This window comes from Nyctereutes procyonoides, unplaced genomic scaffold (genome assembly GCF_905146905.1).
Source record: "Nyctereutes procyonoides isolate TBG_1078 unplaced genomic scaffold, NYPRO_anot_genome, whole genome shotgun sequence".
Classification (NCBI taxonomy): domain Eukaryota; kingdom Metazoa; phylum Chordata; class Mammalia; order Carnivora; family Canidae; genus Nyctereutes; species Nyctereutes procyonoides.
Window position 1 is genome coordinate 29,221,545 of NW_026575159.1, and position 13,906 is coordinate 29,235,450.

The window sequence follows — 13,906 nt, forward strand, 5'->3', positions numbered from 1 at the left end:
GAACCCAGGACAGTGCCCCTGCTCGTGGGGGGAGCGGTGAGGGGACCACCACTGAATCTCCCCAAAATAGAAGGAGGCGGAGGTCTCTCAGCTGTGGCCGGCTGGCATTCCACAGGCTCACTCAAGGCCACCCGATTAGCTATATAAAGGTTGTTTTGTGGCCACGACACAGCCCGGGGTGGAGAAAGCTCTTAATTACAGTCAATGCCCTGGGGTTGGGCCCGGTCTGCAGCCTCCGCCCCACACACTGCAGGGAGCTGGGCTGAGATTGAATCCCCTGGGGACACTGTTAGGCCGCAGAGGCGGGAGTTGAGGCCCTGACACACAGGCACCTCCCTCCACGAGCCCAAGGCCAGCAGGACAGTCAGCATCACTCATGTACTCAGCACACAGCCACTGGTCACCGTGTGAGCCAGGCCGGCGCTAGGCACCAGCACGCTTCAGTAACAGAAATCCAAAGGATGGGGGGCACCTGGGTGGCTCAGCAGCTGAGCCTCTGCCTTTGGCCCAGGGCGTGATCCCGGGGTCCTAGGATCGAGTCCTGATCGGGCTCCCCACAGGGAGCCTGCTTCTCCTCCCTCTGCCTGTGTCTCTGCCTCTCTATGTCTCTCATGAATAAATAAACAAAATATTTTTTAAAAAGGAAAAAAGAAATCCAAAGGATTACAGAGGGGACAGCCTGAGAGCCCCCACTCCCAGGCAGTGGATGCCAAGGAGAATGGACACTAGAGCACCTGGTTCCCTGTGATCCCAGGCAAGCCATGTAGACCCCCGGGGCCCCAGTGCCGTCCACAGAAAAGGAAGGACCAGGAAACCCATGTTGGGAACTTGGGGAGACATCAATGACATGGTGAGTTTAAAGATGCTCCTGAAAGGGCAGCCCGGGTGGCTCAGCGATTTAGCGCCGCCTTCAGCTCAGGGCGTGATCCTGGAGACCCAGAATTGAGTCCCACGTCGGGCTCCCTGCATGGAGCCTGCTTCTCCCTCTGCCTGTCTCTGCCTCTCTCTCTCTGTGTCTCTCATGAATAAATAAATACAATCTTTAAAAAAAAAAAAAAAGATGCTCCCAAAATATCCCAACTTCCTGCAAAGAATTCAGGCCCTAGGTCAAGGGCAACAGGGCTGAGCTCCCAGCACTGCTTCTTGGTCCCTGGACCACCCTGGGGAGGGTCTCACCCAGTCACGGCTGACACTCATGATCACAGTGCCAGCCAACACTGGGTGCTGCACACACGAGCTGGGACAGAGCAGGTAAGCACAGGGTAGGTCATAAACGTGCGAGAGCAGATAAATCAGGAGAACTAATATCCTATTTGCTGCCCTGCCCCACGTGGTAGGATATGCAGCTGAAATTCTATTTTTTTATTTTTTATTTTTATTTTTTAATGAATTATTATTATTTTTTTATTTGCAGCTGGAATTCTAACGGAGCTCTTAGCAGCACCCAGAAATCCTGAGAATCAGGGTCCACGGGTGGCCCTGGGGCATTTAGACAGAGAAGCTTCCCCAATGGCCACCCCAGAGAAGCTCTGTCTGGCCTCAGGCCCATTCCTGTTCTCACACTGCCCCCTCCTCAGCTCACCTGGTGACTCTCAGTTGGGCTTCCAGACCAGACCGGCCTCTGCTTGCAGACCCCAACCTGTGCTGCCTCAGGGCTGGGAGCTCTGCACCCCACCCCACACATGGGCCCCTGGTTTCCTGTGCACAGACCTGGGGTTCCACTTCCCCTCGGAAGGGCAGCCCCTCCACCCTTCTGTAGCCAAGTGCTCAATGGAAAGCATGGGCTCTGGATGCAACTGGACCACAGTTCAGCAGTAGCGGCAACAAAGGAGAGTGATGGGGAGGGGGGGGGAGGAGGAGGAGGAAGAGGAAGAGGAGGAGGAGGAGGAGGAGCCTTGCATGCAGACTTGATGGGTAATAATAACATTCCTAGTAGCCACATTTGAAGAAGTAGAACCAGGTGAGATCAATTTTATGGATTATATTTGTATTTAAATTGTATTTAAATTTCCAAAATATTCACATCTAAATATATGATCGACAGAAAAGACATTCATGAAATGCTTTCTTTTTTTAAGATCTTTTTTTAACTTATTTATGAGAGACACAGAGCCAGAGACACAGGCAGAGGGAGAAGCAGGCTCCCTGTGGGGAGCCTGATGGGGGACTCGATCCCAGGACCCTGGGATCATGACCTGAGCTGAAGGCAGATGCTCAACCGCTGAGCCACCCAGGGGCCTCAAATGCTTTCTTTCTCATTGTGTCTACAAACTCCAGTGTTTACAGTATTAGTGGCACTTCTCAGTTTGGACCACACCGACTGGTCAAGGGCCACCCATGCTGGCCATGCAGGTCTGGAGCCGTGGCTCCCTGTGTGCAGAATGTCACAGGGCTGGGTGAGGACGGGGGACAAGTGGCCTGCAAAATGCTGTCAACATTGGGTGACCAGAGAACGGCAGACACCTTAGTTCTGTTCGCTCCAGTGGGGTCCGGTCAGGGTCCTGCTCCTCGGCCTCCGTCCCACCCGACAAGGCAGGGGGACGTCTTTAGCATGATTCAGCCCATCGCAGCCAGCCTGCCTTTTCCAAACCCTCATCAACCTTCAAAATCTAACCGTTTGTCTCTGCTCATCGAAACACAGATATGTTCAATATTTCAGGATTTCAGGTTGGCTGAGGATTCTTAATCTTTGCATCTGGACGGGGGCAGATCATTGCACAAGTCCCTCTAATGGGCGCATCACAACAGCAAGCACAGACCCACCCACAGGTCCCCCTACCCTGCATTTCCTTTGAACACCATTCCAGCAGCTCCTTTACATCCCAGGCCCTGTTCCAGGTGCTCGGAAACCGCAAGGCACAGACTCTACCCCCGTGAAGCTCATTCCTGTGTGTGAGGACAGACCCCAGGCAGGTGAACTACCAGCACACGAAATTGCGGGTGGTAACCAGGGTACACATTCCATAGTGTAATTAGCTGCCACGTCCCTGCTGCCCCAAGGAGACAAAAGCTTCTCGAGGACAAAAAAGGAATGTCAGAGCCATCGCTGCATCCTGGGAACTCGGCATGGGCCCCGACACAGGAATCACTCAGTGTGCAGTTGCTGAGGGAGTGAATGAATGAATGAATGAATGGACAATTACTACAATGCTCTGCGGGGTTGCTGAAGACTGCGTGAATGAATGATTTGATTGCATCCGATGACTGCTACGCCTGTTGAATGAATGAAGGAGTAGGTCGGATGCCATTGAATGACTGCTACACCAAAAACCGGGCATCGTTCGTCTGTGATTTTCCAGACCACCGGTATGAATGAAGCCCCTAATCAGAACAACTGTTTGGGTTCTGAAGTCACCCAAAGGTATCTCCTGGGTGCCCAGGGATCTCTGGTCATTTGGATTTTGCGATGCTCCTTGATTTAATCTTACGGGGTATATTTGAGGATGTTACCGCCAGCTATTTTATTTTGTTTTGCTTTGTTTCTAATTGAAGCTATTGTAATGGGATTTTGTTTCATTTGTCACCAGAATAGAACAGGCCCCCGGTCGGCTTACAGCTGTATTTACAAAAACAGATTCCCTTCAGACAACTGAGTATAACTTACGTCTTACATCTATTTAGGGTTTTGGAGGAGCCTGGCTACTGTGAGTTTTCTCAGTGTCATCACGGGGGACCTGCAGTGGCCCCGGCCAGCTGGCATCGGGTCCCCCTTCTCTTGCTGGCAGCCCTCGTGTCCCTACAGGGGGGTCAAACGCCTTCCCTGGAGGGTGTGGGGGTGGTCACGTGGCTTAGGCCCCACACAGCCTCTCTCCGCTCAGGAACCACAGCGTTGGTCTGGGGAGAGTCACAGGCCCATGCTCCACCATCAGATTGAATCCAGGCCCGCTGGGGCCATGGTGTCCTCTGTCCTGGGTCTAAGGTCCTACACTCAGGTGGCCCTAAGATTCACCACAGGTGGCCCCACTGTGCCCTCCCACCCTGTTCTTGCCTCCTCTGCTCCCTGGGAGCCCGGGAGGCTGGCCCCTGGGACACCATCACCTGGGCCTCTTGTTGGGCTCAGGCCAGTGGAGGAGGGGAGGGGAGGGGAAGGGAGGGGAGGGGAGGGGAGGGAAGGAGTGGGGGCTTCCTTCATGCTCCCTGTAGGCCACCGTGGAGGCAGCAGCTGACCTCCCTGAGGTGACCCCAGCTACTGTCCCACAGCCCCTCCCCATCTCAGGGGGCTCTGGGCATGCTTCCACCCCTGCCATCACCCCTCTTCTCCCGCGGCCCTTTCCCGGGGCCTCAGTATCCCTCATTGACCTCACCCTCCTCCCGACAAAGCCTTCATCAACATCTCTGCAGCAAACCATCCATGTCAGGCCCCAGACACATAAGCCAGCCAAGAGCAGAGTTACCGCCAACGAAAAACGCAGAAACGGAAGGAGTGGAATGAGCCCTGGCCTCTTCAGTTAAGCCTGCCTGACCGCTGGCCTTTTTGTCATGTGTGATATCAATTTGCTTCATTACCCAAGCCAGTCAGAGTGGGGTCCTCTACTGCCTGTGATGGGGCCGCCTGAGCCTGGCACACAGCAGGAGGAGGTCACACCAAGGCTGAAGGCATGGACTCCGTCCCCAGCTCCGCCCTCTTGTTAACCGGGCAGCATGTCCCAGAGGTGACATCACGGCTCCGAGGCACCCAGAGGTGACATCCCGCCATTCCCAGAACCATGCCCCGGGCACAGAGGTTCCTCAAAATCTAGATTCTCTCTGGCCATCACCTAGAACCAGCCTGAACCCAGGCTGGCAGGAGGACAAAATACCAGTGGGAGGGGTCTAGAGGATGCTTCCCTGCATCCTGCATCAGGTCATTCTGGGATCACAGCAGGTGCATAGCACCCCTGAGCCATCACACTGGACTTCTGCTGTTAGCTGGGCCTGTGGCCCGGTGTCTCAGGGTTGATGACCCTATGTCAGGTTGACCTAGAGGTCAACCCTGAGCTCTGGCCCTAGCCGGCTCTCTCCTGCCTTCCTGCCCTCTCCCGTCTTGGCATCACCCCTCTGGCCTACTGCCGAGGGCCTAGCAGCTGCCCCTCCCGGGAGCTCTGCGTGCTGCCCACTCGTATCTGTGACAAGGAGACCACTATAGTCCACACGGTTGTAATGAGGGTCAAGTGAATGTTCATAGCTGATGCCTCGATATGGGAAAGCTTTCCTTCACTTAGCCCTCGGGGCAGGGACTCCCTCATCTGTGGAACGGGGCCTATGCCCAGCACTGTCTGTTCTCGGAATTTCTCCAGCAGTTCTGTAAAGGGTCTCCTTGTTTCCTGCTGTCCTGCCCCATTCCATCGTCACGGATCTGACGGTGTCTTACCCCTGAGCAAAACCCTTCCACACCTCATCTTAGCACTCAAGGCCCTCCTTTCTTGAGAGCCTGACCATCGTACAAAGCCACCAACCCCAGTGCCCTCCTTGGCCACAGCCGCACGGCTCCATGACAGTTCCCTGGCAGCGTCATGCCAATCCCTCGATCCCTCACCCTACTGCTCAGGCACGTCCTTCTAAACGGTCTAAGCACCACCTCCCTCCAGGAAGCCCTCTGTCATTCTCAGGGTCATCACCCAACACAACCACAGTAGGACCCCATGAGACTCTGGGGCAGCTTTATTAAGATCACCCCCACAGGATTATATCCTTTTTTTTTTTTATGTGTCTTTTTTACCATCTAGACCATGAACATTCTAAGAGCAGGAGTTTTGTCTTAATCTCTCTCGACAGGCCCAGAAACCAGAACAAGGCCACACAAAAAGCAGATCCCCAATAAGTATCTGTGAACAAGTCAGTGGGAGTGGGGATGAAGTGAGACAACAGAGAAGAGTCACAGAGCAGTACAGAGCCCGTTGGGTGCCAGACACAGTTCAGCTGCTTTCTCACAGGGCTACAGGCCAGGCCGTCCCTGGGACCAGGCCCATCCCTGGGCTCAGTCTCCTTGCTCTGCCAAGCCACGCCCAGCGGCTCCCACCACCAGCCACAACCCCTGGCAAGCTGTGACCCCCCCCTGAGCTTCTCCCCCTGACCCCTGGAGGCTCAGTCCCCAGGAGTCAGCAAAGCAGCCCCTGGGACCCTGCTCCCAGCCCCCACCTGCTGGCCCTGGAGAGCGCTGTTACCAAACACCGGTCGTGACCCAGGACGGACAGATGTCACCCCAATGAAGCAAGCAGAACAGAAGTTGGACACAGGCCATGCACAAAAAACCCCATCGCCCTTCCTGTCCTGTGGAGGAGGCTGTCCTGACAATGACCCAACTAGGTAGGGTCTTGGAGGTCAGCCCTCAGGGTCAGAACCGCAGAGGCCATCAGCTCCCCACCACCCATCCCCATCCCCAGTCAACAGATTCCAGACAACCTTGGGTTATCTCAGGGGGCACCAGGTCAACGGCAGTTGGCCTCTGGGATAAGCAGGGCCCGGCCATCTCCAAATGGCTCACTGGGCGTCACAGCTACAGCCCACAAGCCTGTCTCTGCACCTTTGCTTAGACCACCTCTCCCTGCCGACCCCTGGAAGAGGAAAGAGTCCCCATGGATTCCCCATGGGAGTCCCACACCTGCCTTATGCTTCGCTTTGCGAGCTCGGGCTCTGCCCTGAATGGTCCTGCAGGTGCACAGGTGTGTTCCCCCTGCAGAGATGGGGATGGGCCTCCCAGGTGCTTCACCCACCTCCAGGCCTCTCCAGGTAGATGGGGATGAGAACCCAGCCCTCTGTAATTTCCTTCCAGCCTGCACAGTGTGCAGCCAAGGGCGGTGGAGCCTGGGAAGGACCCAGGGTGTGCGCCCCGCCCCTGGTGCAGTGGTGCAGGCCGGACTGGTTTGAACCCGGGGCTGGTGCATCCCTGGCACCTGCTGGCTGCACAACATGGGGCTCCCTGCTGCTTGGCCTGTGGGCCCTGCAGCACAGACAGACTTTAGCCCCTGGTGCAGGTGTGCAGGTGGGATTGGTTTTCCTCCCTGCTTGAGCCTGGGGCTGGTACACTCAGGTGCACTCGGATGCACCCCTGGCACCTGCCCGCGGGGCAGCGCGGGGCTCCCCACTGCTTGGCCGAGTGCACCACTGCACACACTTGCGCCCCTGGTGCAGGGGTGCAGGCGGGGCTCATTTTCCTCCGGCCCTGAGCCCGGGGCCCGGTGCACTCGGCGCACCCCTGCCACCTGCCACCTGCCACCTGCGGGGCTCCCCCTGCTCCGGCCCGTGCGCCCCGCAACGCACACTCACTTTCACACAGGCGGCGCCTCAGCTTGCCACGGATCTTGTCGATGGCATCGAAGTCGGACACGTGGAAGACGTGGGCGGACTTGGGCTCCGAGGCGATCTCCTCCAGCTCCTCCCTGAGCGCCGCCCCGACGCCCACGGCGAAGATGCGGATGCCCGCGCGGTGCGCGGCGGCCGCGGCGTCCAGCACCAGGTCCTGGCTGCGGCCGTCGGTCAGGAGGATGGCCACCTGCTTGAAGGCGCGGTCCCCGGGGCGGCCGCCGGCCTGCCGGGAGAAGCTGTGGCGCGTGATGAAGCGCAACGCGTCGCCCGTGTTGGTGTTGCCGCCGTGGTAGGCCAGGTGCCGCGCCGCCGCCTTAACGGCCTCCCGGGAGCCGAACAGGCCCAGCTCGAAGGCCGTGGTGGGCCGGTCGCTGTAGCGCACGACCCCCACGCGGGTGCGGTCGGGGCCCACCTCGAAGGTGTCCACCAGGTTGGCCACCCACTGCCGGACCTTCTCGAAGTCCTCCTTGCCCACGCTGGAGGAGGTGTCCAAGAGGAAGACCAGGTCGTAGTGGACCGTCTTGCAACCTGCAGCGGAGGGTGGGGTGGGGAGCAAATAGATTGGGAAAGGTCACCGCCCTTGGGCTTAGAGGCACTGGTGGCCTCGTACACGCCTGGCTGGGGACCCTGTCTGGCTGCCTTCAAGCTCTGAACTTCGCCTCCTTAACTGGCTTAGGATGATGAGTGTCCTCAAGGTTGCCGGGAGTCTGCTGCCAACACAGATTCTTGCATAAAAGTGGTTCCCGCTGGTGGGCCACCAGTCTATCAAATTCTTAAATAGTTTTTGTTTTGGTTACCAAGTGACTTCATTTTTTTTTTTTAAACCTGCTGCAGCTTGGGGATCCCTGGATAGCTCAGTGGTTTAGCACCCGCCTTCGGCCCAGGGTGTGATCCTGAAGTCCCAGGATCAAGTCCCGCATAGGGCTCCCTGCTTGGAGCCTGCTTCTCCCTCTGCCTATGTCTCTGCCTCTCTTTCTCTGTGTGTCTCTCATGAATAAATAAATAAAATTTTTTTAAAAACCTGCTGCAGATAATGCGTGCTCATTTTAGAAAAGGCCATTGAGAAATGTTTTAAATGCCTATGTTTCCATGCCTGTGAGTTCACAGCGTATACGCCTAATTATTTTCTTATTTCTTTTTCTTTTTTTTAATAGGTTTATTTTATTTTTTTTAATTTTTATTTATTTATGATAGTCACACACACAGAGAGAGAGAGAGAGAGGCAGAGACACAGGCAGAGGGAGAAGCAGGCTCCATGCACCGGGAGCCTGACGTGGGATTCGATCCCGGGTCTCCAGGATCGCGCCCTGGGCCAAAGGCAGGCGCCAAACCGCTGCGCCACCCAGGGATCCCTATTTTCTTATTTCTGTATAGTTACTGATGCACATAGGACTGTTACCAGACACACTAATACACAGAAGTTTTCCCCACATCCGGCAATATGCTAGAAACCAGTGTGATGATCCTGGTGTCCATGGCTGGGCAGAGATGCCACTGCACGGTGCAGATAATTTATTGAGCCAGTGCTCTCTTGTTAGATGGTTAAATAGCGCACAGTATTCCAGTATTATAAGCCACGTAAAATATATTGCACTCATATATTTTAAATATAAATTTGTAGAGATTCTATAATGCTGTATAAAAATAGAAGCAAATCTTTTATAAGCAAAAATATAAGCAAATAGAAGCAAAAAAGTATAAGCAAATGATGTGTACTATGCTTATATTTTTATAAGCTTTGTAACTTTTATATAAACTATGCAATGCTCTTGGTTAAACACTATATAATCTATTTCTGATCCTCAGGGCAACGCTGTGCTGAGAGCTTGCTCATCCCCATTTCACAATAGGTAAGATGAGGAGAAGGGTTGCTAAGCTCCAAAGAGCCACTCAGACATATGAGGGAACTGTCGAGAAGGTCTGGTCTTGACTCTTCCAGAATCCGAGGCTTGTTCGTACCACCAGCAGCAGCTGACCAGGCCTCTGGAGCACCCGCCAAAAACATTCATCCAGTAAGAACAAAATAACAACAACAACAAAAACCCAGTTTGTTAAACTAGCGTGTTGACAAAAATAAAAAAAAAAAAAAGAAAGAAATCCGAGGATAGCCAGTGTGCAAGAGAATGCTCTGCAGCTGGCCGTGGGATCTGTCAAACAGACCCATTTTCAGGGTTTTAGAAGCCTCATCAAGGAGACTATTTTCAACCCACCATTTGTTTCGATGTGGATGGAACTGGAGGGTATTATGCTGAGAGAAATAAGTCAATCGGAGAAGGACAAACAATATATGGTCTCATTCATTTGGGGAATATAAAAAAATAGTGAAAGGGAATAAAGGGGAAAGGAGAAAAAATGAGTGGGAAATATCAGAGAGGGAGACAACATGAGAGACTCCTAACTCTGGGAAACGAACTAGGGGTGGTGGAAGGGGAGGTCGGTGGGGGGTGGGGGTGAATGGGTGGGGGTGAATGGGCACTGAGGGGGGCACTTGACGGGATGAGCACTGGGTGTTATTCTATATGTTGGCAAATTGAACTCCAATAAAAAATAAATTTATTTTTTAAAAAAAGGAGAGTATTTTCAATACTTTCAAATTTAGGGATTGACCCCAATAAAACAATCAGACAAAGGGCGAGAAAAAAATTTAAAAGCTATATGAGAAGTTCATGCAGCCCTGGCAAGCAAAATCCTGGAGGCCAGCTACGTGACCACAATACCGAGCTGCTCACAGGATCATCACCGTGGGCTCACACGGCGCAGCGACAGGCAGCCGTGGACTGTTGGCTTGTAGGAATCCTTAGTCACCAACACAGAGGCACTTTTCCGGTGTACGGTTGGGTCTGGAAAGCTGTGTGTCGATGTGACGGCCCGTATGTGTGCGTGATCGTGTCTGTGCGCATAACGGACCCACAGAGAGAAACGCTGCTTACCTCTGGCAAGCACAACTGCGAGTGACAGTTCTTATTCTGTATTTCTGATTTTATGTTTATATGTATAAGCCGTGAATTAATTCAAAACGCAGAAAAGCAATAACGCAATAACCCTGTATTTACACACAGATACCTCCCCAGCCCACCCTCCGGCAGCGCCACTCACAAATTTTCCACTTCTACCTTTACCCCGAATTTCCAAACCCCGAGTTGCAATCTGCTGTCGGGAGCGGAGGCAAATCCCTGCCTTCACAGGATTGCTCCCTAACAGGATTAGAGCTTTCGGAGTGTGTTTGCCCAGATGTGTGGACTCAAGAGATAATTCCTGGGCAGTTTTTCTCCTTGACACAAAAGGTCATCCTTTTGTGTTGGGGACAATAGCGCCCCAGCCTGTGCAGGATAATTGCTGCTGCGGGCCAAGCAGGGCCCGGCCTGCGGGCTGTAAGCCTTGAGCAAATTTATTTTAAGGCTGCAGAAGGTTCATTTGTCCCAGAGGCCTCACCCAGGAGCCCCTTGGCACTCGGGTACATTCTGTGCTGGGGGCCGGAGAACAGATGTGCATGGTGCGTGGTGTGCACGTGGGAATGAGGGTGTCGGCCCCGGAAGGCCGCGGACCTTGAGGTGGGTCCACGTGTGTGAGCCCTGCCCGGGACCGCGCCCCCCTGGGCTGCCATGTGACGGAATTAGGGCTGGGGAGAGGGTGGCTGGGCCCTCCCCGTCGGCGTGTGCTCTCGGGCTCATCTCCGTGGACGCAGAGGCCTACGCTCCTCCTGTGAAGCCAGGACGTGCATAGTCATCGCCGTCCCCCCAGCTCCTGGGCTCTGGGAGGCTCAGGTCCAGTGGAAGATGGTGTGGGGGGGGTACCTGGGGAGAATCACGCAGAGCACAGGCCTGGGGGGTTTCCTGTTGGCCTCCCCCGTGGGCTCAGGTGGGCGCTTCCTTGTGTGTGCCCTCCTCACCTGCAGGGACTTGGGGACATCTTGGTCCCCGGTTCCTCATCTGCAAAATGGGTGGTTCTACCCCGATGCTCGCCCGGCGCCCTGGGGCCAGTCCCGGAGAGGCGTTCACCTGTGCACCCAGGTGCGCACCCAGGACCCAGGTGCTGTGACCCCTCCTTCACGGGTCCAGGCCCGGCACCTCCCCAGGAGGCCCTGACACAGGTGGCCCCGCGGGCACTCGGGGGAGACAAGCTCACGGCACACTGTGTGGTCTGCTCACTCTTCTCTTGCGCTGTCCTCTGCACACACCCTCACACACTCGCACAGACACACCCACCCTCGGACTCTCACATGCACGTTTCACATACGCTCACGGGCATGCTGACAGTCCCACACTCTTACCCAGTCACACACACCCATGCTCATCAGCCCCTGTCACACTCATACTCACTTTAACACACACATTCACTTTCATACACATGCACACGGTCATAATTACACTCACCCTCAGACTTTCACACCTATACACTCACTTCTATACTCTCTACAGCTCTATCACACACACAATGCTCACACACTTGCCTCACTCTCACACCTATGCACTCTCACTTTTACACACCCTCAGACTCTCACACCCATACATGCACTTTTATACACTCTCTCTCCAGCTCTATCACATGGTCACATGCTCGCACACATGCTCACAGACACCCACACAGTCACCTCACTCTCACACTTGTGCACTCTCCCTTCTACACACATGCTCCGACACTTTTATAGCTCACACTGTCACACACACACCCTCAGACTCACACTCATACATGTACTTTTATATATTCTCTCCAGCTCTATCACACACTCACACAGTCGCACACACTCACATATGCTCATACAATCTGACACATGCTCCCCTACACTCACCTCACTCACACTTGTGCAGGCTCACGTATACACACAGTCTCACACATCCTCAGGCTCACACTCAAACACGTACTTTTATACACTCTCTCCAGCTCTATCACACATTTACACACTCTCTCAGACGCACACATACACTCACACACACAAGCACATGCCCTCGCTGGACAACTGAAGGCCACTCTCAGTGGCGAGGACAGCCGACACCCACACTTGCTGGATGGGCTACCTCCCTCTCTCTCACATCAGTCCCCAGCTCACTCACGGTCACACGTCTGCACCCTACGCTCCCCAAACACACATTCACTTTCACTCACCTTCTCACACATGCTCACACACGTGGACACACACATACTGGCTGCTCGGGGCCCAGCCCCAGCACATTGTTCGGTGGCCCCACCTGCCCTCTGGGCCTGACAGCCGTCCCCACGCCACAGCAGCAACATCCAGAGGAGGCAGGCCGCGGCGTTCCCTCGCAGGCCGGCCACGGCTCTCCCACGCTGGGGAATACCCATTTCTCGGCCGGGAAGAGACGCTGTTAGAATCTACTGGAACATGCCCTGTGTGGAGAAGGACACACCTTTAGAGAAGGGCCTCGGGGCTGTCAGGCTGAAGAAAGAGGCAACCCCAGCCCTGAGTGGAGGAACTGCCGGCCTCCCAACTCCTTCATGCCTTGGCTCCACTTCTGTTACAGCCAACAGAGTGACTCTCTAACAGGTGAATCCCTGGGAGGCCTACCCCTCGGGCCTCAGCCCTCTCCCTCTCCAGCCACCAGCAAATTGCACACCAAGGACCTGCCAGGCCCATCATCACTGGCCATGCGGGCCCATACCTTGGCCCCAGCACCACCTTGTGATCAAAATCTCTGCCTCTGGGCATTTAACAGGCCATTTATTTGTTTAATATGTTACAAGAGAACATCTTGGTACCTAAATCTTGGCCCATATTTAATTATTTTCTTAGGGCAGGTTTGTAGGAAAATACTTAGGGCATCACATGAAATATTTTAAAAGGACTCTGATAGGAATTATCCAACTTCTTTCCGAAGAGGTTGTACTTGCTCTCACTGGGTGGGGTGGGGTGGGGGCCTCGCCTCATCCCCAGCAGCGTGGGTATCATCATTCCCTCAACCTGTCAGCTCAGTAGGAGAGACATTGCTTTTTGCTTCCTGTGCATTTCTTTGATCTATGGCATTTATTAGCTAAGTGTATTTCTTCTTCTGCATATTTTATTTTCATGTGGATGTCCATTTCAGAAAGTATTCGTCACGGTTAAAGCCAAGATCTAGGAAAGGGAAAACAGGTTCTAGAATTCTGAGATATTTATCAGTTGCCCTCATGTGCCAGGTGCTGAGGGCAGGCAGATGAGGGACACAGAAGCCCCTCCCTCAAGGGCCCTCAGGGACACCTGGGAGACAGGTGAGACGTGGGGGAGGCAAGATGGGGTAAAATGTGCACCGGCATAGGGAAACTCAGAGGCGATGGGACCATTTTAGGGGTAGAGGCCTCTTGGATGAGTGATAGCCAAGCCGATTCTGGAAAACTGAGTTGGATTCAACCAAACAAAAAACAGATGATCATTTCAAACAGAGGGAACAGCATCTGCAAAGTCCCAGGAGAGAACCAAGGCATGGCACATGGAGAACTTCCCCCCAGTAGGACAGGTGTGGAGGCTCCTCTTGGGGCAGATGCCTGAATTCTCACTCTGGTCCCCACCACCCTCAGGGCACACTGCCCTCATCTTACCAGGCCACTAAGGGGCCAGCTCACAAGGGCACAGGGTATGTAATAGCCCAGGGTATGTTCCAGGACAACACCCTGGAAGTATGACACTCAG

The 13,906-nt window shown here is 54.3% G+C and overlaps 1 protein-coding gene across 1 annotated transcript in view; it reads right to left on the minus strand.

The window, feature by feature from the left end:
- The window catches only part of COL22A1 (collagen type XXII alpha 1 chain), a 242,116-nt gene extending 229,531 nt beyond the window's left edge, over positions 1-12,585 (minus strand). Inside the window, exons 1-2 of the mRNA XM_055314212.1 lie at positions 12,471-12,585; positions 7,246-7,812 (exon numbers count right to left, since the gene is read on the minus strand). Coding sequence (XP_055170187.1) covers positions 7,246-7,812; positions 12,471-12,585 — 682 coding nt within the window. The remainder of the gene's footprint in view (positions 1-7,245; positions 7,813-12,470) is intronic.
- Between the last annotated feature and the right edge of the window lie 1,321 nt (positions 12,586-13,906).